Source organism: Lepisma saccharinum, chromosome 4 (genome assembly GCF_977018435.1).
Source record: "Lepisma saccharinum chromosome 4, izLepSacc3.1, whole genome shotgun sequence".
In the NCBI taxonomy this organism is placed as follows: domain Eukaryota; kingdom Metazoa; phylum Arthropoda; class Insecta; order Zygentoma; family Lepismatidae; genus Lepisma; species Lepisma saccharinum.
Window position 1 is genome coordinate 56770178 of NC_139232.1, and position 23440 is coordinate 56793617.

The window sequence follows — 23440 nt, forward strand, 5'->3', positions numbered from 1 at the left end:
TCTTTCTTGTTATAATCTTGCTTGAGAAGTCCTCTTGTTGCAAAATATTTTTAGAAAAAAGTAATTTCTAAGTCATCAAACTATTACTTAATCAAGTCGAGGATGAAAAACATGTTTTTCTGATTGCAAAAAATATTAAATTGGCTCCTATGCACTGGATTGTGCCATGATGGCACAAGAGGGTTTGAAAGCAGGGCACCACCAGAGCCGTAGCTAGGGAAGGGGGTACCGAACCTCAAGAAGAAAAACATTGAAAATTACTTGTAATAAAGGATGCATGCGATCCCCTCAAAAGTTTTGGCACCCTATTAAAACAATATCATTGCAAGTTTGCAAAGATATTGATTTTTTTTTTTTTTTTGCTTGCTGCACTCGCATTACAAGCTCTTCTTTTAAATAAATATTCAATTTATATTTGTTTGTTAGTGAGGATGTGTTTTACAACTTCTTAGTGAATAGTTCCAATAGTGTATGCAGTTGTAAAAATACTATTGGTGTAAACTGCAGTCTGCATGTCGTAACAATTGTACTAAATTTTCCTAATATTTCTTCAAAAAAGCTATTTCATTTAAAAGAATACATTGTGATGATTTTTTGGCTCTTTCAATGATCTTTCCAGGCAGCTTTTAAATAGCTTAAAGGTGTACAGGACGAGAGTACACGCCACTTAGAACAACAATAATAAATGTGTAGTCTATGCTGCTTGGCATCGAGATACAACAATACTCAGACGTCTTTGATCTTTGTCAGTAGTGGCTGCATTCTCATATGCGACAATGACCCATTCAGAGCATTACGATAAACAAAATTTGCAAAACAAAGACAGCGACCGGGCAAAAGGGAATCAGAATTGATGCTCTCATAACTTCACAAAAGCACTTATGCTATTCTAGTTTAGATGTAGCTACTATGAACTATACACTCACTTTGTGAGGACTATTGTATAGTCCACGTGCTTTTGATGAAGCTGTGTGTATCCGAAATTGTGTAATTATTATATGTGATGTCTTCCAAGAAACTTTCTGGGGCTCAAAACAGGAAAAGAAAGAACATAAGAGAGAAAGAGGACATTAGAAGTGCAACGATTTTATCAAAGTTTTTCAAGAAAAATGTTGAATCCACAGATGCTAACAAAGATTCTTCAGCACCGGAAGTAGAAACCACACAACTGTGAAGAGTCAATCAGCAACTAGGTGGTCTTCAAAAGCAAACGCAGTACAATCTCTAAGTACCCAATTTCCAGATGTCTGTGCTGCTTTGGAATTATGTGACCTCTCAAAAGAGTCACCCAAAACAGTACACAGTGCCAAATGTTTGCTACACAGCCTTAAGAAGTTTAACTTTCTTGTGTTCTTACTCTGCTGGGCTGATATCCTTCAAGCTATTAACGACATTAACCTACGGCTACAAGAAAAGTCTGTTACAGTAGATATAGGTGTTAGTCACTCACAGAGACTGCAAAGCTTTCTGTCTGCCAATCGGGAAACAATTGTGACGAACGCCTTTGAGAAAAGCAAACAGATCTGCGATGATATGAACATTGCAAGTAGAGAACAGCATCCCAAAAAGGAAACCAAGTTTTTCGATGAAGTTGCAGAAGATGAAAGTGTAGCCATAAATGAAGAACAAAAAATTAGGAAGAGCTTATTTTGTGCATTGGATTCAATTTTGTCACAAATAGGTGATCGATTCAAGCTAATGAAAGGAGTTTTGGAGGATATTTCCATAATTATTCCAAGCAATATGCCAGTTATGTCAGAAGAAACATTGAGAAAGGGAGTCTTTGATCTGGCTTTATTATACCCCGAGGATATCAATGGAAGTGAGTTACTTCATGAACTGTCATTCTTTAAACATCATGCGCAAGCATTTCACTTGGAATGCTTGTCAGAATTGTCACCACTTGCTGCTCTCTCATTCATTCATAAAATATCATGTATTGAGTTGTACCCAAATTTTGTCATTCCATTGAAACTATTTTTAACTCTACCTTTGTCTATTGCATCTTGTGAAAGGAGTTTTAGTAAGCTAAAGCTTATAAAGAATTACTTGCCTTCTTCCTTGAGTCAAGAAAAGCTGACTAACCTGGTTATTTTGTCTGTTGAGAAGTACAGAGTTCAATCACTTGTGTTTGATGATGTTATTAATGACTTTGCTGCTCAAAAGGCAAGAAGAGTGAAACTGTAGCTAGTATGTTCGCACAGGAGAATTGTCAAATAATTATGTACTGATTGTAGTTCTTAATACGTTTTTGTTTTTATTGTTGTTGATTTCAGCTCATCAGTATAACATTTTGCAGTGTAAATAGGTTTTACTTTATAAACATTACATTAATACTGAATGGTTTTAGCTAGTTTGTACAATGACTTTGCAGGGTACTTGAAAGGGTTTCAAAATTTTAAAAAACTTTACATTAATGATCTCTCTTAGAGATTCTTCTGCTACCTAAGAAATATATATGCTATTCATATGGTAAGATATATATATATATATATATATATATATATATAATGGATAAAAGCAAGGAGGGCCAAAAGGGCTAAGTAAAAATCAAATAAGGTAAAAGGAAACACTCACCGGACAGTAGGAAAATTCAAAATTTTCGCTAATTTATAGCATCATCGGTGTGAGAAGAAACAGAAGACGGAACCGGAAGTTGGGGTCCTGCAGAGTTGCCAGGTCCCCATTGAAGAAGAAGCGGTGCGTAGAACGAAAAAAACACTGTTTCGTCACCAGGCTCGTCGTAAACTGTGAGTGTGTAGGATGAGTTGGGCGGGAGGGTAGGTGAGGGTTGGGCATTACTGGGTGGCCTTGTTCAGGCCAGGTGGAGTGGTTGCACTCATGGCCGATATATAGGCCCTCTCCCATCTTTTGCGAACAGAGGTGTTGGCTGGTTGGGGTAGGAGGTGGATGATCGCTACCCGGAAGCAGTCGTTGAAACTGATGTTGTGGTGGTTGGTGTGGACGGCGACAGTGAAGTCCAGGTTGTGGGTGGAGGAGCGGTGGTTATTGATGCGGAGGTTGAGGGCCGTTGATGTTTCCCCCAGGTAAAAATCACCACAGATGTTGCAGGTGAGGATGTAGATAAGGTTTGAGGCATGGCAGGTCCCTTTGGGATGGAGGGTAAATTTGCCAGTGGCCGTGTGCACCTGGAGGGTGTGAGAAGTGATGAGGATGGGACAGGTCTTGCACCTGGGCCGGTTGCATTTATGGGCAGGGGGGTGTTGGATGTGTGGTGAAGGAGTGTTGTGGACCAGGATGTTTTGGAGGTTAGGGGGGCGTTTGAAAACCACCCTGGGTTTGTCGGGAAATATGTTTTTGGTTTCTGGATCACTGTGGAGGATTGGGAGAAGAGAGTGCAGTGTGTGCCTGATTTTGTTGAGGTGGGGATGATATTGGGTGATGAGTGCAGGTGGGTTGGTGGCAGCAGGTTTCTTGGTGGTAGTGGTATGTGAGGCAGCTCGTGATATTTGCTTGGTGACCAGGATGGAGGGATATCCACGGTTAACCAGGGCCTGGTGTAGGCGGAGGTTATAATTCTGGCGGGAGGTGGGTGAAGTGTTCAGGCGCTGTCCCCTGAGGGCCAGAGAGAATGGAATTGCTTTTTTGGTGTGGAACGGGTGGGAGCTGGAGAAGTGTAGGTATTGCATGTGGTTGGTGGGTTTTATGTGGATGGAGGTAGTCAGGTGTCCTCCCTCGATGTGCACGTCCACATCCAGGAAGGTGATCTGGTTGGGGGAGTGTGTCCAGGTGAATTTTAGGGAACGGAAGTGGTTAAGTTGGTCCAGGAAGGCTGACAAGGATGGTTCTCCATGTGTCCAGAGCATGAAGATGTCGTTGATGAAGCGGAGCCAGAGGAGGGGTTGGAGGGGTTGGGTAGCCAAAAACTCTTGCTCAAGTTGGCCCATGAAGAGGTTTGCATAGGATGGGGCCATTCTGGTACCCATGGCTGTACCTCGGATCTGTAGGAAATTTTGGTTTTCGAAGGTGAAGTTGTTACAAGTGAGGACAAGGTGGGCTAAGTGGGTCAGGAAGTTGGTGCTGGAGTTGTGAGGTTTGGGTCTGCTATTGAGATAGAATTCTATGGAGCGGAGGCCATGGGAGTGAGGTATGTTGGTGTAGAGGGAAGTGACATCAATGGTGGCAAGGATGGTATTTGGGGGCAATGGCGGGAGGGTGCTGATTTTCTGGAGGAAGTGGTTGGTGTCACGGAGGTAGGAGGGCAGAGCTTTCACAAGAGGCTGGAGATGGGAGTCAACAAAGGCTGAGATTCATTCTGTAGGTGAGTTATAGCTGGACACAATGGGTCTGCCAGGGTTGCCAGGTTTGTGGATTTTGGGCAATAGATAGAAGGTGGGGGTGCGGGGATTGTCGGGTATTAACATGGCGGTGGTACGAGCTGTTAGGCCTTCAGGTGGGCCGCGGGTGTGGATGAAGTCCCGGATTTTGGTGAGGTGTTCGGCGGATAGGTCAACTGTGGTGGGTTTGTAGGTGGAGGGGTCAGCCAGCTGGCGGTTGGCTTCCGCCAGGTAGTCTTGAGAGTTCAAGACCACCGTGGTGGACCCCTTGTCAGCTGGGAGGATTTTGATGTTGTGGTTGTTGCGGAGGTCTCTGAGAGCTTTCTGTTGGGGGGGATTGAGGTTAGGTTGGTTGTGAAAGTTATTTAAGAATGAGCTGTCAGAGGTGGTGGAAATGACGGCAGTGATGTATCTTTCCAAGGGGTGGTTGGTGGGCAGGGGGGGTGGATCTTGGGAGGAAGGGGGGGCTAAATTGAAGGAGGCTCGGGTGGGTTTCACTGGTAGTAGTTTGGAGTGAGGGATTTTTGGCCCAGAAATGTTGCCATCGGAGGCTGCGAGCAAATGTGTGTATGTCAAAAAGTAGGCGGAATTGGTTGGGGGGAGTTGTGGGGGAGAAGGTGAGGCCTTTGGATAAAACAGCTATTTCATCAGTGCTCAGTTTATGGCTGGATAAATTGAGTACAGTCTGGTTGTTTTTGAGTGGGTTAGGGTCATTGGTGGTCATGGATCTGGTAGGGATGGGTTTGTCCGTGGACTGGTTGTTCCCCAAGGTGCGATGTATGGGAGTGCAGTTTTGGTTTTCAGGGGGGGTCTGTGGTGGTGTGGGAGGGGTGGGCAATGGTAGAGGGGGGTCGGGTAATAGCGGGCATGTTGGTGTGGGACTGAAATTGGGCGGCAGTGGAAGGGGAAGGGTGCAGCCAGTCTGAAAAGCTTGACGGCAGAGATTGGAGAGTTTTTGGAGGTGTTTAGTGTTAAGATCACTGGCAATGGAATGGGCGGTGTGCCATGTGGAGTCTATTTTGTGATGGTGGTTACCTGGGGTCAGCAACAGGATTTTGGTAAGGGATTGAATAGAAATGGACAGTTCTCGGGCGCGATTTAGCTGGGATCGGTACATGGCGTGGGTCAGTTCAATAGCGAAATTTCTCGCTAGTGGGAAAATCGTGGGTTTTATGCTTGGGGGCATGGTGGAAAACGGCAGTTTGGGTGTGAGGCTTTTGGGTGTTAGGCCCAATATCAAACATGAGTGCAGGAAGCGTGCATGGGACGTAGCTTTGGTGTAGGAAACAATAAGAGATCGCAGGCGGTTCAGTTGATAGGAGTTATACGTGAAAGGATTCATACCAAAAGTGGATAATAATGGATAAAAGCAAGGAGGGCCAAAAGGGCTAAGTATATATATATTGCATGGATTAGTTTCATTTCTAGGATTTTTTATCATCGCACAACAAGAGGTCAATAATGATCCTTGATTCAGAAGCATACGTGTATACGTACAAACAACTCGGTAGTTGTAATTGCTACAATTGCTACAATTATTAACATAAATGAAAGGTCAATTTGAATGAACGACATTATTTAAGTAAGGCACAACAACAAATGCCCCTCCCTTAAAAAAAAAAAAACAATGGTAGAAGTTCAACAAGGCGAGTGTAGGGGGGGGGGGGATGCCGAAATTTATTCTCGCCCCGGGCGCAGAAATCTCTAGCTACGGCTCTGCGCATCACACATTTCTCGATCCTAGATGATATAGTGCAGGTGACGTGAAGTACCATGCTCAGGCTAACTTTACCCCAGGCACCCATGGGACAGAGAAAATTAGCCAAGGCCATTGAGGGAACAATTCCTAACTGAAATCACCCACTCTGAGAATCAAACCTGTGTTCACGTGTGTCAATCAAAACCACTGCTTCACTGTTGTTGATCTGAGTATTTCAAAAGTGAAATATTGGAAATTTGTAAACATATATCACAACACTTCTTTTACTTCTTTCAACTTATACTAGGTCAAGGTTCTAAAATGCAAGTAGTCTCAGTGTTCTATTTTCAATTACACCAATGTAACGTGTCACAATACAATTGCCACAGTCCCTCATAAAAAAAAATTAACAATTCTTATCTGTTTATTTTTCAATTACATGCAACAATTAGTCATGAAAATCAGAGACTACGAGGTTCAGGATCTGTGATTAATTTCATACGGAAAGACTCAATTTTAACAATTTTCTCAAACAATGATGAAAGCTGCTGTTCTTTTTTTTTCTCACATTGTTAGTCTAACTTTAATCTAATGATCTTAACCATACTAAAGTTTTCCACAATCATCAATGTTATGACATCTAATTACTAATTTCTTATTTAAAAAAATATATATTGTAGTGGCATGTTTTGCAGTCACTCAATATATTGACTAATAAAGATAGAACAACTGTATCTTGAAGACTAATGTTTATTAGTCAAACTGTCCAGTGACTAAAGAACACACCCCTATATGGTACATTCTAAACTTTTTTCTTTCTTTGCTTTTTTTTTTAAAAAAAAATATCTTTCTGATACAACTTCAAGAAACAATATTGTACATAGGTATTCATTTGTGTTTAGAGAAATGTTGGGATATTTATATTCACAAAATATATACTTACATTTTCCACATATTTTGACAACCTCTGTCACCGTCCACATTTGAACTTAATGAACATGAGCTAAACAGTGACATCAAGTTCAAGTATGGATAATGGCAGAATCTACCGAAATGAAGAAAACTCCAAATAAACAGAAATGTGGAAAACATAAGTACGCATTTAACATTTTTAGATGGCCAATTTTAGATAAAATATGAATTACATTGCCAATATAAACATAAAATTCACATAAATATTTTCATCTATCTTCAAAAACTATTGCACACACGTAAAGGGAAAAGTAAACTCTTAAATATGAAACTTAACATGTAGACACAAAAGTATATTATGACCAGTTCGAGGAAAAACTTTCATTTCTAGTTCCAAAATAAATAAATCTGTATATACATAATAACAACAATAATTATTATTGAGACTTAAACAGTACACAAAAAATCACTAACATTGGCGACTTTTCATAAACATCTCATGTATATGTTTACCAGATGTTCTCTTTTCCCTAGGCATGTCCTGCATTTAGTTACATCCAAGAGAAATTTGAAAAAAAAATCATAAATGATCTGCCGACATTCATGGTGGAGTGGTTAGTACAGTATGCTATGATGTCAGGGGTCCCAGGTTCGAATCCAGGCCTGGGTATGGATGTTGTTTGTTGAGTGTCCCTTTATCAATTTCATCATTTCGCTACTCATCCTCATCATCACAATTAGCCAAAAGTGGCAGAAAAGTGACGTTAAATAACAACAATCAAACAAATCAAATTAAAACACACAGCATTTTTGGTAATTTCTGTGCTACTTTGCTTCACTTTTACATTAGTCTTCTTTATAGTTCAACAGTCAAGAATATATATATATATTTCAACTTTAAAACCACAGTAAACTTAAATTCAATTATGCAATTTGATTAATCTCAAATTAATTGAACTACAGCATTACCTAAACATTTACAAGACTGGCCTGCACTTTGTTTATAATGATGAATTTACAAGAAATATTGTACATATGCAGTGGAAATTCAATTTTATGTTTCTCAGGGGACCAATGTGAAAGAAACTTAAATTGTGAGAAAATATAAAGTCTGGGAAATTTTTATAACATTTTGCTCTATTAGAACCATGAAGATTAAATTTATAATGGGGGGAAAATGTAAACTCCATCAATGTAAAATCGAGATTCTAATGTATTTTTACAGTATATTTAGTCAAGCATATTTGAAGGCACAAGTATGAGAACACTATATAATAAATAGCACCTTTACATGTATGAAACAGATTTAAGTATTTAGATAATTACACACAGTCTTAGTAACAGATATATATTTCAATCTTCTATTTGTTTTCATTAAGTCCTTCTGTGTAAGTCTTCTGCCCTTAAGCTAAACTCCTTGTTTCTGGCACTGAATTTTTCTATTGTTGAATTTTCCGAAGCACATGCACATACAAGTAACTTCAACTTATATCTATAATAAACATGAAATATAATAAAGTGTTTCAAAGATTACACAATATAGCCAGACATGCCTTCAGAATTTGGATCCACCAATTTATAGTATGTTTACAAATTTAACTATCAAATGTGTGTGTATGGGTAGGGATTTATGGTGGTTATCTAACATGGCCTAAATTTATTTGCATAACATGGCAGTGCTATCTGTGCATTTGTGGGATATGGATGTGGATTGGAGAGGAGGAGATAGTAACCATGAGACAGTGGAGACTTATTGCTGTGTAAAGGATCCTTCATTGTCATTTCAGGACAAAATCCATGACTTCAAGACTATCACCTGATTTGAGCAACATGAACTTTTTCTTGTGTGGATGTCTGAGGGGTCTGGTGTTTGCCACATGCCCTCAACTACTGGAACTGACCTTAAGGATCAGATACGAAATGTAATGCGGAAATTTCCTTTGAAATGTTTCATCTGGTGCTTGGAGGAATACACAACACATAATTGTGGGAACCTACCAGCCATTATGTTCAAGAAGTGAGATCTGGTGCCCATGTATGATAGATAATTACATATCTTTGTGTATTGTTGTCAATTTTCAACATACAAGGGTTGTCACAGTAGTAATGAGCCTGACCTAGACTCAGTGATCCAATCGTAAAATTATTTGGGGAATCTATAGAGCATTTCTTTCTGTATGTTAGTGCCAATTTTCGTCATTAAATGTTGGTCTGTTTCTGTAATGCAGAGCCTGCAGTGGCACTAGGTGTATGCTGTACAGAAAAATGGACAGGCAAGAGCTTTGAGCAGTGATCAACTACCAGCACAAAAAAGGGTTACAACCTGAGGACATCCATGAGGACAATGTGTCAACATTAGGGGAAGATGCCAAATGTAAGTGTAAAGAACGAGCATGGAAGATGACCATCGCCTAGGCAGGCAGATGGAGGTGGAGACAGAAAAATGGGGGAAAAGTGCACAAGATGAATTATAGCAGACAGATGTGTGCCTATCGGACAGGAACTGTAGATGGGTGCCAACATTGTTGATCAATGAACAAAAGTTAACGAGCTGCATGTTGTCGGAATGAAATCCAGCACTGCTTGAAGCCAATCCAGACAAATTTGTGGAGCAATTTTTGACTGCTGATGAAATCTGGGCACATCATTACACTTGGAAGAACAGTTGAAACAGTGGAAGCATGCATGTTCACTCGCCCACCCTCATGAAGGCAAAGTCTATTCTACCAGCTGGGAAAGTGATGACAACAGTGTTATGGGATGCAGAGGGTATTGAACTTGGTGGATAATTTCCCAAATGGACAAATCATCAGCAGACAGTATGCTGGCTAGATAATGAGTTATCACTCAACACATTCAGCCATCAATGTGTCTGTAGGATTAATCGGAAGAATAGAAATCATAGGCTGATGTGAACTAGGAAGGCTAAAAATAGTTAATTAGAAAGTGTACATTTTCATAGGAATGCACGTGTCAAATGAATAATTGAAACAAAACTCTTGCTTCAGAAAAATATTTTAGTAAATAATTTCCTACTTTCTAAGATATCTCTATTCCCATATACTGCCCCAATTTTTTGGCCGATGCATTTGGAGAAGGAGACTGAAGTCCCATCACCCGAATTTGGTATGCTTTTGATATTTCAAGTACGACAAATATTTGTCTACTCTTATCTCTATAGATTAGAAAATCTTCTAATATCCAATCTTTTATCTAACAAAAAAATACTCTAACCTTTCCACTATATTATTATTCACTACATATTTATCAATAGCACATTGCTGATAATGTTTCACAAACTTATCATTTGCATAATCAAACCCAATAGAGTTGGAAGAAAAACACTTGGATATTACATAGTTTGTTGTATATGTTCCAAATTGGTTATTTATTTCTTGTTGACAAAACACATAATATCTTGGTTGTCAGGTCTCATGTTTTAATGCCAATTTTTTAAATTGATCACTAGATGTTACTGTCCTGATTGGATATTTTCTTGACTGTTGATACCCAAAAATGATTTCCAAATACATTCTCATTTAAATTATTTTTTATTTATATAATTCTAATGCCTTCTCTCAATGTTTCTTTCTAATTTGTTATTAGCACTTGCAACTAATTTAACTTTTTTCAAGTGAATAAGCATGGTGAGTTTCTGTTACATATCTTGCAAAACCTGAACATTTCTTTCCTTTCTTAATGTATCTAAACTTATAATTAGATCTTATGAAACTGATTAGTTCAGTGCTATTATTACATTTACATTGTTTTTCTCAAGTTGTGTTTAAGCTGTAATACATCCACTTTTTCATATGCTTTGGATTCTATAATATTGCAATTTCATATTTTCCTTGTTAATATTTATTTCCTTTTATATAACACTATATTACATATTATTACACATATGTTCCACCACACAGCCACATACATTATATATACATGTATAAACCTATATAATTCCATTACTAAAAGTAGTATCAGAAAGTAATAACTTTAGTTATTTTATTTACCATTAACCAATCAATTTTAACTCTCTCTTCATTCTTCAAGTTAAATTGTTTTCTTAATAAAACTGCTTAATAAAAATATCACCACAGGTACCATTCACTTAAATTAAAACACAAACAAATTTAAAAATAGCGTTAAAATGCTTTCACAACATATTCCAATTATTATGTTAGAATATATCTTGTTAAGATTTGTCAATTTAAACCAAATTATGCTAATGAATATATTATATTTCAGATGACAATGATTATAAAATTCCATTGAAAGAAAAAAATAATTATTTATCAGCTGGCTACTTACTTTCAATTGATCAACTTGCTACAGAAAACAAACAATAAAAAAAAGGATATATGAAACACAATATGCAGCATGCTGTTATCTAAATATTTTTGCCACACAACACCACTTATTATGGACGTTTGCCACACATCAAACAAAAAAAAATGAAAAGGGGGAAATTTTTTTGGAGAAAAAAATCAAAACACTTAACGAACCACCCACCCCTGAGATTCTGTGCAGCTGGCAGATTCTAGACGATAATGGCGATCTGCCTCTGTCTCTGACATTCGGATGTCCTCGGAACCACTCGGACTCATATGCCTTGACGAGTGGTGCTCTAACTGTCGAATTAGATCTTCCAGATTGCGAATTCTAATAGGTCCACATGGTGGAACTGTGTCCTCATCAGCACTGTCCGCGAGTTTCTCTTGGCTACTTTTTAACAATGGAAACTCACTAGCATACTCGGGATAACCATCTGATATTGATTTCCTAAGCTCGTCGCTTAGGCTCGTGGCACTCGTTCCGCGATGTGAAGCAGCATTTCGCAGTGCTTCGAGGATATCCTCGTGATAACCATTTAAGCTCTTAAGAGTCCTCTCCACCTCTGTTATCGGTCCCCCATCTGACTCCAGGTTATTGTCGGACTGTGACATGACCTCTTGGTTGTCAGACTGAGAATCCTCGGACCACTTCTCCTTTGATTCTACCGTCCCATAGGGACCAGGCTTCTTAAGAATTCCCTTTTCAGGGAGTTTGGATAAATTATTTGGAGCAATATCAATAAAAGAAACGGTTTCTTCTTCGCCTGAAATGAACAGATAATTTTTTTTATTAAAAAATATGAAAACCAAGTCATTTCTATCTATCAAAGTTAGATAACATGTGATGAAAGTGAATACTTTCTAGCTTTAGAACATATCTGTAAAGAAATTAAATACTTGACAAGAAATGCAGTATTGACCAGGACTCAAACTCAGATACCTGGCATACCATGCCATTTCTCTACCAACTGAGCTAATGAATATATTTATTCTAAAGTGGAATCTGGTAGACCCAGGATTTTTTAAAAAAAGTTGCTACAACAGTACATCTCTGTGTGTGAAAGAACATTTAAGTCTAGTACTTGACAGATATTAGTGACATTTGTTCCTTATTAGACTACAAACCTAGTTCTTCATGTCTAATAAGTTCCGTTTTGCATTAATTTTGCAAAATAATTTCAAAGAATAACGTAACAAAATCCTGTAAACGGTGCAAAGATGTCATCTCTCCTGCTTAAAAATTACAACATATTTTTGTCAATAACTAAAAAATGTATTTAATTTTACAAGTCAAAGTAATGCAATTTTTAGATGAGGAAAATACGATAAAACGTAACGTAAAGGTACTCCTGGGCATGTGCACACATGCCATGAAGGCATATAGGGTAATGTGGAGGTAGAGCTCCCCATATTCTTGATCTCGGCCATAGTTGGGATGATGTGATCAGCATCATGCCCAGCCACTTTTACCCTTTATCCTCTAGTTACCCGTTGATATGAGACTGGGCGGGCCTCAGAGCTGTGCAGAAACAGGGAAATGACTGGAAAAATTTCTGGTCCAGATCACCTGCCCCAGGATTCGAACCTGGGTCTTCCGTGTGGTAGCCAGATGCTCTACAAACTTAGGTACCGCAGCTCATATGATAAAAGAAGTAAGTAAATTACGGTATTCGCTATAGCTCGTAAAACAATAATCGTGTGGAAGAAAATAAAAATATATACAGGAGATATTAAAACAAAGGTATGCTATCAAAAAGGATATAGAAGGTCGAAATATAAGATTTAGCAAGTTTCTGAGACAAGCAAATCAGTATAATTTGATAACCTTCATAATCCAACAATTGTTTTCCTACTTTTCTAAGTTAAGGACAACTCGATGAATAGTTAATTAATGAAAAACAGCATTTTTCTAAAAGAATTGTGAAAAATAAAGGATTGTAGTAAGACTGGAACAAATGATAACTAACCTGCCACATACGGAAATTAAGAAGGTCTCAAGTTTTCTGTGTGTGTGCATGTGTAAGTAACTGCCACTAATAGGTAGCAGAAATACATGTACAAGATGGTTACATGAAGGAGAAAGCATTTTGAATTATGGAATTTACATGAACCGAGGCTGTTGTGAGAATGCAGCAATAAGAGTGCACTGCATGGGAAATGCAATGCAAATTGGGTGAATCCATTGGGTGTTTATGCGTCAGAAAAAGTCTGAACAATTGAAGTTACATAGACGATTGTGCTAGTTGTGGATCAAGTTTATGAACCACACCCGCATCAAATAATTATAATGTGTACTTAGAACTTGCAGACTTCTTCTGTCAATTTATGTTATGATGGTTGTGGTTTGTCAGTTCAGCTATGAATACATCTGTGATCCTTGCATCATCGATTTTGAATGACCCTGTATGAACACATTCCTTACCCAGGGTACGAATGTAGGATTCCTGGCATCATGATTTGTAACACAAAGCACTTTGCCTTGGAGCCTGTTTGTGTTGCCCTCATATTTGTTTGCATGCAATTACATATACATACGTACACACACACACACACACATGTATATATTTTATACTAATGGCAACACTGTGTTTGCTATGGAGGTGGACTTTTATGTCAATCTTGCTTTAAAAAGTCCAAACATACATTACACAATGAGTGCTTCTGATTGGTTAGTCCTGCATGACCAAAAATACTTCTACTCCACAACACATGTCTTCTCATGAATATTTAAGCTGTTGCACATTGATGAACAATATGATCATTCTCTTCCAGTACCAAGGTCATTACAACTTTGTCACGTCAATTTTCTGCTGATAACTACGGTGCACAGTGTTTCCACGTTTTGGTATACTTTATTTCGGGCTATGTTGCATTAAGGACAAAGGCAAAGTTTGTTTTCAGTACTAATCACTGTGCAATGGACCTCCTTGACAAGGATTGTACCCTTAATTATAAGGCAACAGCATTCACTATGTCATTGGGAAGGCTCAACTATATTAAGGAGCTAAATATATCAACCAAATATAATAACCAGGACATTTTAGATTGCACTGGTGAAACATTGGTTATCCATATCATCAAATTTTACATTGACACTTTGTCAATACAGATAACATTTTCATATTTGTGTCATGTCCAAACAGAAAAAAAAAACGCTAATTAGAATTATAAAATTGGATACACACAAGACGTGTGCTTATCAAGCTTGAAGGAATTGCTGAGAAAAAAAAAAATAAAAAAAATTAACACTTAATAGGTGACAAGGGAGTAGGGAGTGGGGGAATAAATGAGGATTATACAGTGAGTCCCATGGAAAATTTGGCCACGGAGCAGCAGCTAGCATGTCGGGTGATGGGATCACGTTTCCCAGCATTTAAACCCACAGCTGTACACTGACTTGCCACTGGATGCATTAGTGCTTCAGTATCCAGATAGCTGGTGTCCAGTTTGCACGTCTTTGTGAAGCGTTAAGGTTCCACCTTTCTACGCTCATTTTCCAGCAAGTTATTCAAAATTTTTCTGGACTTGGGGGCCAGAGATCGAGCATTTTTTAGACTTTTTCATTTGTTTATTCCTGAGCTCTCCTGCAATGTTTCTCTCTCATTTTGATCACACTGACTTTATCTTTCCTTTTTCACTAACAATGCAACCTTTTCTGTCATTGTTGAACTCTCTTTGACAAGGATTTAAAGCAGGTGGGAGATCGTTACGTCACGGGTGCGTCACGAAACAAGCACTCCATGCACGTGCATATATAGCACATGCAAACTTCGGCCAGAAGTGCAGGGTCTCAAAGAAGCTAGTTTATTTCAAGCTGAAGCAGTTGATTTCAGTTATGTTTTGGCGGGAAACAGGAAAATGGAATGACATGTGATCAAAATGTGAGAAAAGCATTGCAGAAAGGGTGAGATTTATAACGAAAATTTCAAAAATTCTCTAAATCCTAGTCAAAGCGAGTTCAACAATGGCCTCTTCCGAAATTGCTTCAATTTCTCTTCTGATATTTTCTTTCAATACTTATGAAGTTTTCGAACACTGTCTCTGTGTGGAACAGGAACATCTGGAAATTTTGCTGCAAAATGCCTCCTAACTTCCTCCGCTCCTTCCCTACAAGAACTCGTAATGACGTAAGAGTTGTACATAAAAATTAAAAAGAAAAAAAAAACACTGCAGAAAAGCACCAGTAATATGTAAACTAAAACAAAACAATCTAAAACACTTGTTAACACCTGAAAACTTCACGAACAAGTGTAAACTGGACACCAACTATCTGCAAACCGAAGCACTGACCCATCCAGAGCCAAAGTCAGCATAAAGCTGTGGGTCTAAATGCTGGCAGACGGGATCCCACCCTCTGATGTGCTAACCACTGCTCCGCGGCCAATTTCCCCGTTGGACTCATTGTATAAATATATATAACTGATATTCATAATTTTGAACTGATATCAATACCCGTACTGATTTCTGCCAGTACCAATACTTTAAAGCTTAATTTTAGGGTGTTTAGAATATCAATAAATGTTAATTTATAAGTATTTCATTGCAACCATACTACATCATTCTACCGGATTCAGAAATAAACAAAATGTTAAAACTCATTTAAAACTACAAATTTTGCAGTCTCAGTGCCAGCGATTCTTAACTTTTCCTTTATTACAGACCCCCTATTACTTTAAAGTTATAGCATTTTAGAATCCTGAAGAACTTTTAAAACACACTGTACTCAACAGTGAACAATTGTCTTGTGTACATACTAAATTAAAGGTTTGTGTGGTATGTCGTGGTTTCGTCCAGCTGTAGAGCACAATTGTGGGGCAACTGAATGATCTCTTTCTAGTAAATATGTTTTGACATTGGCTAACAAACATACAATATCTTTTATATTTAAAAGTTTGTATTTTAAACAATTCTAATATGAATAAAAATGATTACCGGCTGACATCAATACGTTGGTATTGGTACTGGCTCACCTCAAGTTCTGACAGCAAAGTGTGCACGATAGTGAAATAATACTTTATTCAGTAGCATGATTGCCGATGCAGACATTATTCAGTTGCACATTAAACTCACCTGAATGGCCAGCTTCCTCTTCGCTCGCTGATCCCATGACAGCCATTCCACCTTGTCTCTTCAACCGCTGCAACTTGTGTTCTCTGGAGGAAGAAAGCGATTACAAAAGGAGCAAAAGATGTTATTGGATTTCATCTTACTTAAAATATTCCGAATGAAATCCATTCATCTTAAGAAAAGAAAAACTACAAAAGAGAGTTTAAAGAAAAATTGGGCTACTTTTTAGATAAATTTAAACATGCAGACAAATGCAAAACAATAATTAAATAAAAAACAATGATTGAGGAAAGTAACATCCTCTTTTTTACATTTTATTGTTTAAAAATATTTTCATAGTGATTGCCTGTATGGAACACAATTATCCCACTGCCACAATGTTGACTGTTACCAGTCAAAATTCATAGCATCAGTCTAAACACTAATAAAACTTAAATAATAAGATATTATTGGGATTGGAAAAGCTGGGAGATATCACAGGTGTAAAGGTACATTGCAATAATTTATATTTTCCTTGACAGACCAAAACCAAAATTATTGAAAGTTACAGAAATTCTAGTATTTTGTAATCAAATGTTACTTAAAAAAAAAAAAAAGAATATCCAAGAGCATATTTTTGGAAACTCAGTGCTTTATCAATTTAGAATACATAAACAGACTTCCAAGCTTCCAACACTGAAATGCAATGATTTACCTTCAAGCTAAGTGCACTAAACCTGACTTTGTCCAATAATACTCAATTTCTTAGCTTGGCCTCTAAAGGCTGAAAATCAGAGTAAAAGGCATATCATATCAGTCACGTTGATTTCTGTGATTGAAAGAAATCCTTTCAATTGAGAAATTTTTCAATATCTGCTTGTAATGAAATTATTGCAGCAGCATGACGTGCAAATAGTATTTAGCAAATTGCCTCCATGCTATCATGGTTCCATCTAGTGGAACTGCAAGCTGATTAACAATGATTGTAATGTAAAATTATATTTATTCCAGTTGTGGTTGTAACAATTGAAATCAGCACATTTTGGTAAAAATATAAGTTTTCATTATTGAATTCTTTAATGAAATTAATTAAAAAGGAATAAATTTTAGTTAGACTATTAACCCTGTAGTATCATTTCACATAGTGATTTCATTTAAATATATATATGTGTGTTTGTGTGTGTGTACAGGTGTGAACAAATTACTTTAAATCTATTTGAGAATTTAGTAACAAACTGATATTTTTTACTGTTGCAGAAAATTCAATTCTAAAGTGTATTATGAATGTATAACTTTTCATTAACCTATTACAAAGAAATGCAATTTATTTTTACAGATTTTACTTCACTACCATGCTCTGATGAACACACAGTGAATTAAAAATTTAAATAATTCCACATAATGTGTCTTCAACAAAATAAAGGATGACTTGTCAAAATAATACACCCATTGGAAATGAAATAGATTGCAATATAAAATGTAGAATATAATAAGAACTTCATTTGACCAGTTAGCAGAAATCAAACTATGTATGGTGGTGGCAATTAGGGGGGGAGGCAGTTGCCCCCCCACTTTTTGCCACTTTTCCCTTGCACTATGCTAAACCATATCTGCAAAGGGAAATATACTGTCTTTGCCCCCCTCGTTTTTGAACCCAATTGCCGCCACTTGACCAACAATTTAAAACATTTTGAAAAAACCTGAGAAATAAATGAGGAATTTTCCTCAATGTTGTTTCCAAGGACGTTGTGCTATTTGATGTTGTAACAAATATGAAGTTGTTTACATTTCAAATAAAGAAAGAAATTACTTCATTTCAATATTTAAAAGTAATACCAATGTAATATGTATGTATGTTTATAAGACACTTGTCAGACATGTTTATTGGAGGGTGTTGGTAGGAGGTTTATGCAATCTTCGATCTACTGTAGAATTTTCTTTAAAAATACATAAGATACACAAGAAATGGGAAAATTAGCAATATATGGCCACTTTCCCTCCTTACAAAATATCTGGGCATGCCAATGAGAATTGTAGATTCAAATTTTCAGTAATACACTTCGAGCAACATATTTATTTTAAAATATGAACAATTAAATCCTGTTAACAAACGAAACGATACATTAAGCTGCATTTTTACATAAAATATTCTAAATTTATTTCCACAGAGCATACTATCTCATAGTCATCCATTATTTGTGGAAGTAAGAGTGATTAGTGTGCAAAAGAAAATGTTTATTTAAAAAAAACATAAATATCTACTTGAGGAAGCAACTCTATGAATCACAAATGAGGCACGTGCAATGTTTACCTAATCATTCAAACAATACAAGTCAAACATAAGACAAACAGGTACACAAAAATGCATATGGTAAACAATGTGAACAAACTGGCCATCCTGATTCCCATGCTTCAGGAGATAAATTTCTCCCCTTTATCTCAAAAAATAATTTCATGAAATGAGTTTCACTTCATGTTATGAAATTGAAGTTCAACTAAAATGAACTGAAAATAACATCGTAATTAACAGGGCATATTTTTTATCAAATGTCTGTGACAGGAATGTGGGGTAGTTGTATATTTTTCCTAAAAAGGAGGTGGGGGAGGCAATAAACTTTTTCCTAGTGTGACAAAAACCACTTTTTCCAGGGAGTGCAATGCTACATTTGAATTATTTAAAAATGGATTATGAAATACTTTCCACATAAAAAAGCACATGAATTTTTTCACCACTTGTTTTTGAAGGGGGTGAGGGGGCAAGTGACCCCCTTTGTTCCCGCCATGGATCGATCGGAACATACTATCCATAAAGTACATTTAAAAAAAATCAAATCAATAATTCATGTTTTTTATATGGTATAATTTCACAGCATAAAGTAAATAGTAGAATGAAATGGAATATTGGTAGTTTTTCTGTACCTAAATAGGCATTAATACATACACACCCATTTAGTGAAACCGGCATTTCTACTTTTCTTCCTTGAGTTGTTTTAACATTTCAAAAGTTGTTTATGACCACTTTATTCTGGATAGGCTAATTGGGACTGGATCTACAGTTTGACATTGCAAACCATTAATTCCTCAGTTCTCCAAGATTAGTTGTTACATTATGCCTAATATATTTTGTAATTTGAGAAACGTCAGTTTATAGTATAGTAACAATGTGGAAAATATAAAATTTGTCCAGGTTCAAAAGCAGCACCAGTGAACCTGCCTTTGAAATTGCAAGATATCAATTTCAAAACTTTCTTAAATTGCAAGATATCAATTTTAAAACATTGTTAGTTTTATTATAGGGCTGCTTAGATGGTGTTAGTAATACTGTTGACTTGTAACCAAGGGGTCCCAGGATCGATTCCTGGTGGAGGCACACAGTGGTGTAGATCCCACTCTAGGTCCAGTCCCGATTAGCCTATTAGTGCTTAAAGTGGAATTAAACCAACAACAACATGTTATTTATTTATTTATTTTTTACTTTCCCTTGGTAGATAGGGTTTAGCATAGTGTGGGGGTAAAAGTGGAAAAAATGGGGGCAACTGCCCCCCCCCCTAATTGCCGCCACTGGTTGTAGGGTATTGTAGGGAAAGAGCCCAGGCACTTCTCCTACCTATGGTCCATTGAGACAAATATATGTCTATATTACAGTAAAAGTACTCTTAATTTTACAGATTTGAGATGGTGATGTTATTCCCTACTGTACATAATTTTCAAGGATGATTACAATATTGGGGTGTAAGGGGGTGACCTTGCACATAGTACACCCAATTGTCAACCTCACTTCCACGTAGTACACCCTGGACTGCATTTTGCAGACTAACGAGGCTCTGGCATCTGGCCCTATGGCCAGTGTATGTTGTCCTGTTTTTTGTCCTTATGTGTGCTGAGTGTCCTTTTACAGCCTCAGCTTTTAACAGAAGCCAGAATATTTTAATATTTTAGTTACACATTATAGTTATGTTATTTTAGTTACTGTTAGGGGCTGGACACCGTATCATGTGATGGGTGCAAAATAACCTAAGTGCTGATGCAACCAAACTTTTAAATTCAAATTTTTAAAAAAAATCAAATTATATTATTATTATGCAAATTTTACAGCAACTTAAAAAGCAACAAAAAAACTGAAATCTATATATATGTCAATTGTGGATTGAAATATACTACTGAGCCTAGAGTTTAGCATTAAATCCAATTCATAAATCTCTACGGTCAGTACATTTCAATGGCGGTATATCAGTACAGTTTTTAGCTTTAGCTGTCATGTTATTTTTATTCTAAATCAAGTCTGCCAAACTACAGCCTGAGAGACTTTTCATGCAGACCACCTTAGTATCTATAAAACTGAAATTAGTATGCTTTGCATCATCTTTAATGCAAATATAGCCTGTGACCAATGCTTCAAATAGTTACTGAATCTGATAAAAATCTTCCCTGAAAAACTCAAATGGCTGGCTATTCATCTTTGCCTCAGTAGAAGAACCTTTACTTTATGAAACTAGGGTATTTGAATATAGCCTTATATTCATAAAAAAAAATAATTAAAATGGCAGAATGTTGCAATAAGTCACAAGCTGTTCATAGTTATCAATCAATACTAATAGGGTACAGATTAATCTGATTTGATTCTTATTGTAAACTGAATATCTAAATTATCTAATTATACTAATGTAGTAATATAATTTACAGAACTTTTCTCTGTATTTGTGGCTCAACACAAAGAGTTTTTGCTTTGTTTTAGTCATCATTGGTATTGAATGAATGTTCAATATCAATGTTCAGTATTTTTACAATACTAATGTATATTAATTAAATCATATCTACACACAAACATGCAATTGAACTTCAATTCATAATATATCTTCAAAATGCATAAATTATTTTGCATTCTTAAAAAAAATGATCAGAGAATTCGAATGGTGTGGGTTCTCAGTGTTTACCAAGATTCCACATCAACTAACTGCAAGTTTGTTGGGTATCCTGAAGACATATGGGATTGGTTGATTGGCCGGAACAACACCCTCTGTCCATCCTGACGACTAGCAACAAAGAAGACAAAATGTCTTTTATCTCAACTGAACATAACTTTTGATCTATTTAGAACAAGAAATTGTATTTTATTTAATAACATACAAAGTAACAAGAACTTAAATAATATGTCATTACTTTTCATTGCTGTTTGTTCTGACATGAAATTTCTTATAAGAGAAACTATTTCCGTGTAGCATATTTTAAATAATAACTACATGGCCTCAACATTTAATATAGATATTTGTTTGAAACATGAGACAATTGGTATTTCCCCCCTGGTTAATTCTTTGGGTTCTTCTGTCTTGTAGAAACTAAACTATGATTTTGATACATTTGGTTTAAAAATAATTTCATTATATCTCTTAACAAATTTGTACTGAGAGCATGGATTATATACTATATACAAAGTGTCAAGAGAAAAAGAGAAAAATCAACTTAAAATTGAGAGGAATTATGAAATCGATGAATTATGATTGGAAGATACTTAACTGAAGGTACTAAGGAATTGTCAAAAACAGTGTACAAGGAATGAAGTTTTGACTATAAATTTAATATTCTGGTCAGATATGAAGTGTGTATGTATGTATGTGTGTGTGTGTCTGTGTATGTGTTTGTGTTTAAAGGTAAGTTAATAAATATGCAATAATTTTTAAGAAAAACCTTAAGAATGCATATATGTATATTGCATTACCTAAAAGTTAGATTTCAATCCTTGTCAGCATTTTAAGTAATATATTTCTATATTTCATATTACATGTTTTGTACTTAATGAACATAAAAAGACATATCATTTATATTGATTTCTATACATCATAATGTAGTTCATAATTTTAAAATACAAATTCCTAAATAAAACTATCACATCTAAAGATTCAGTAATAATTAAAGTATTGATAATTCTTTTTACCTTTCTGATTGCAAATATATATAAAAAAAATAATTTACAAATCCTTTGTAGAAAAATAAATTGCCGTACATTCAAACTGCAGAAATAAAATAATAAAACTACTATTTTGCATGGGATTGAGTTGAGAAAAATACGTATGAAGAATTATTTTATGGAAATATACCATGTTCAAATGATGCACTGCACATGACTCATTTGTGAATGATATTTAATCATAAAAAAAAACAACAAATGTATGAATCAAAAGTACCTGGGAGCATACATGAATATATTCAATACTTATACCTGGTGCCCAGATGACAGGTACTTTCAAATAAATGGTGATAGCTCTGACACTATTTATAATAAATTAATCTGGTTTTGCACATAACAAGAGTAACCTCTCCAATTTCATACTCGTGGCTGTTTCCAGATTAATGATTAACAATTACAGAATCATCTACAAGGCAGTTTTCATACAGAACTTGCACACTCTGTGTGTGGAAGACCTTTGCATGCTACTGAAACTCCAGTGTAAATAGTTCCATTTAGTTTAACAGGTTTTAAATCGAGTAATGTGTAATGGATTTCTAGGTAGCATATGGCATGTTACTTCGATTCAAAAGCTGCCCTAGAAAAAATTGTCACATTAATCTACCAGTTAATATAAAAACACTAGTAGACCTAACGTGTCACAAAATATCCCAACAGGTCTTGAATATTGCCTGGACATTATCCACTGCATGAAGGAATCCTCATCAAAGTTTGATGTTTTAGTTTCCCTTTATCTTTCAATAGGCTAATCAGAATGGACCTACAGTTTAAGTTGGGACCATCATGTAATGCACCACCAAAGTAACCTCTTAATTACAAGGCAACAATGTTAGCTGCTATGCTATTGAGAGGCCTCCAATAGAACTGCTAAAAGGTAGTTACTGGAGTACTGCATGAAATCACTTTCGCTCGCTTGTACTCGTTCGATTGATTGATTGAATTGTTGTTTTAAGTCCACTTTATGCACATAAAGGCTAATCGGGGCTGGACCTACAGTTTAAAGTGGGATCCGAACCACTGTGCCATCTGCCTCAACCAGGTATCAAACCCGGGACCCCTTGATTACAAGGCGACGACGCTACCATCGTACTTGTACTCATGCGAGTCTCCCACGCTCAAGCGTTTACAATGGAATATAATTTTAATGTGACAATGATCATAACCACATATATGCAAAATATCGACCCAG

The 23440-nt window shown here is 36.4% G+C and overlaps 1 protein-coding gene across 1 annotated transcript in view; it reads right to left on the reverse strand.

Annotated features, from left to right (window-relative positions):
* mmd (disintegrin and metalloproteinase domain-containing protein mind-meld) overlaps positions 1-23440 on the reverse strand; it is a 608670-nt gene that overhangs the window by 44305 nt on the left and 540925 nt on the right. The window contains exons 23-25 of the mRNA XM_083121407.1: positions 21242-21319; positions 16311-16393; positions 11419-12004 (exon numbers count right to left, since the gene is read on the reverse strand). Coding sequence (XP_082977533.1) covers positions 11419-12004; positions 16311-16393; positions 21242-21319 — 747 coding nt within the window. The remainder of the gene's footprint in view (positions 1-11418; positions 12005-16310; positions 16394-21241; positions 21320-23440) is intronic.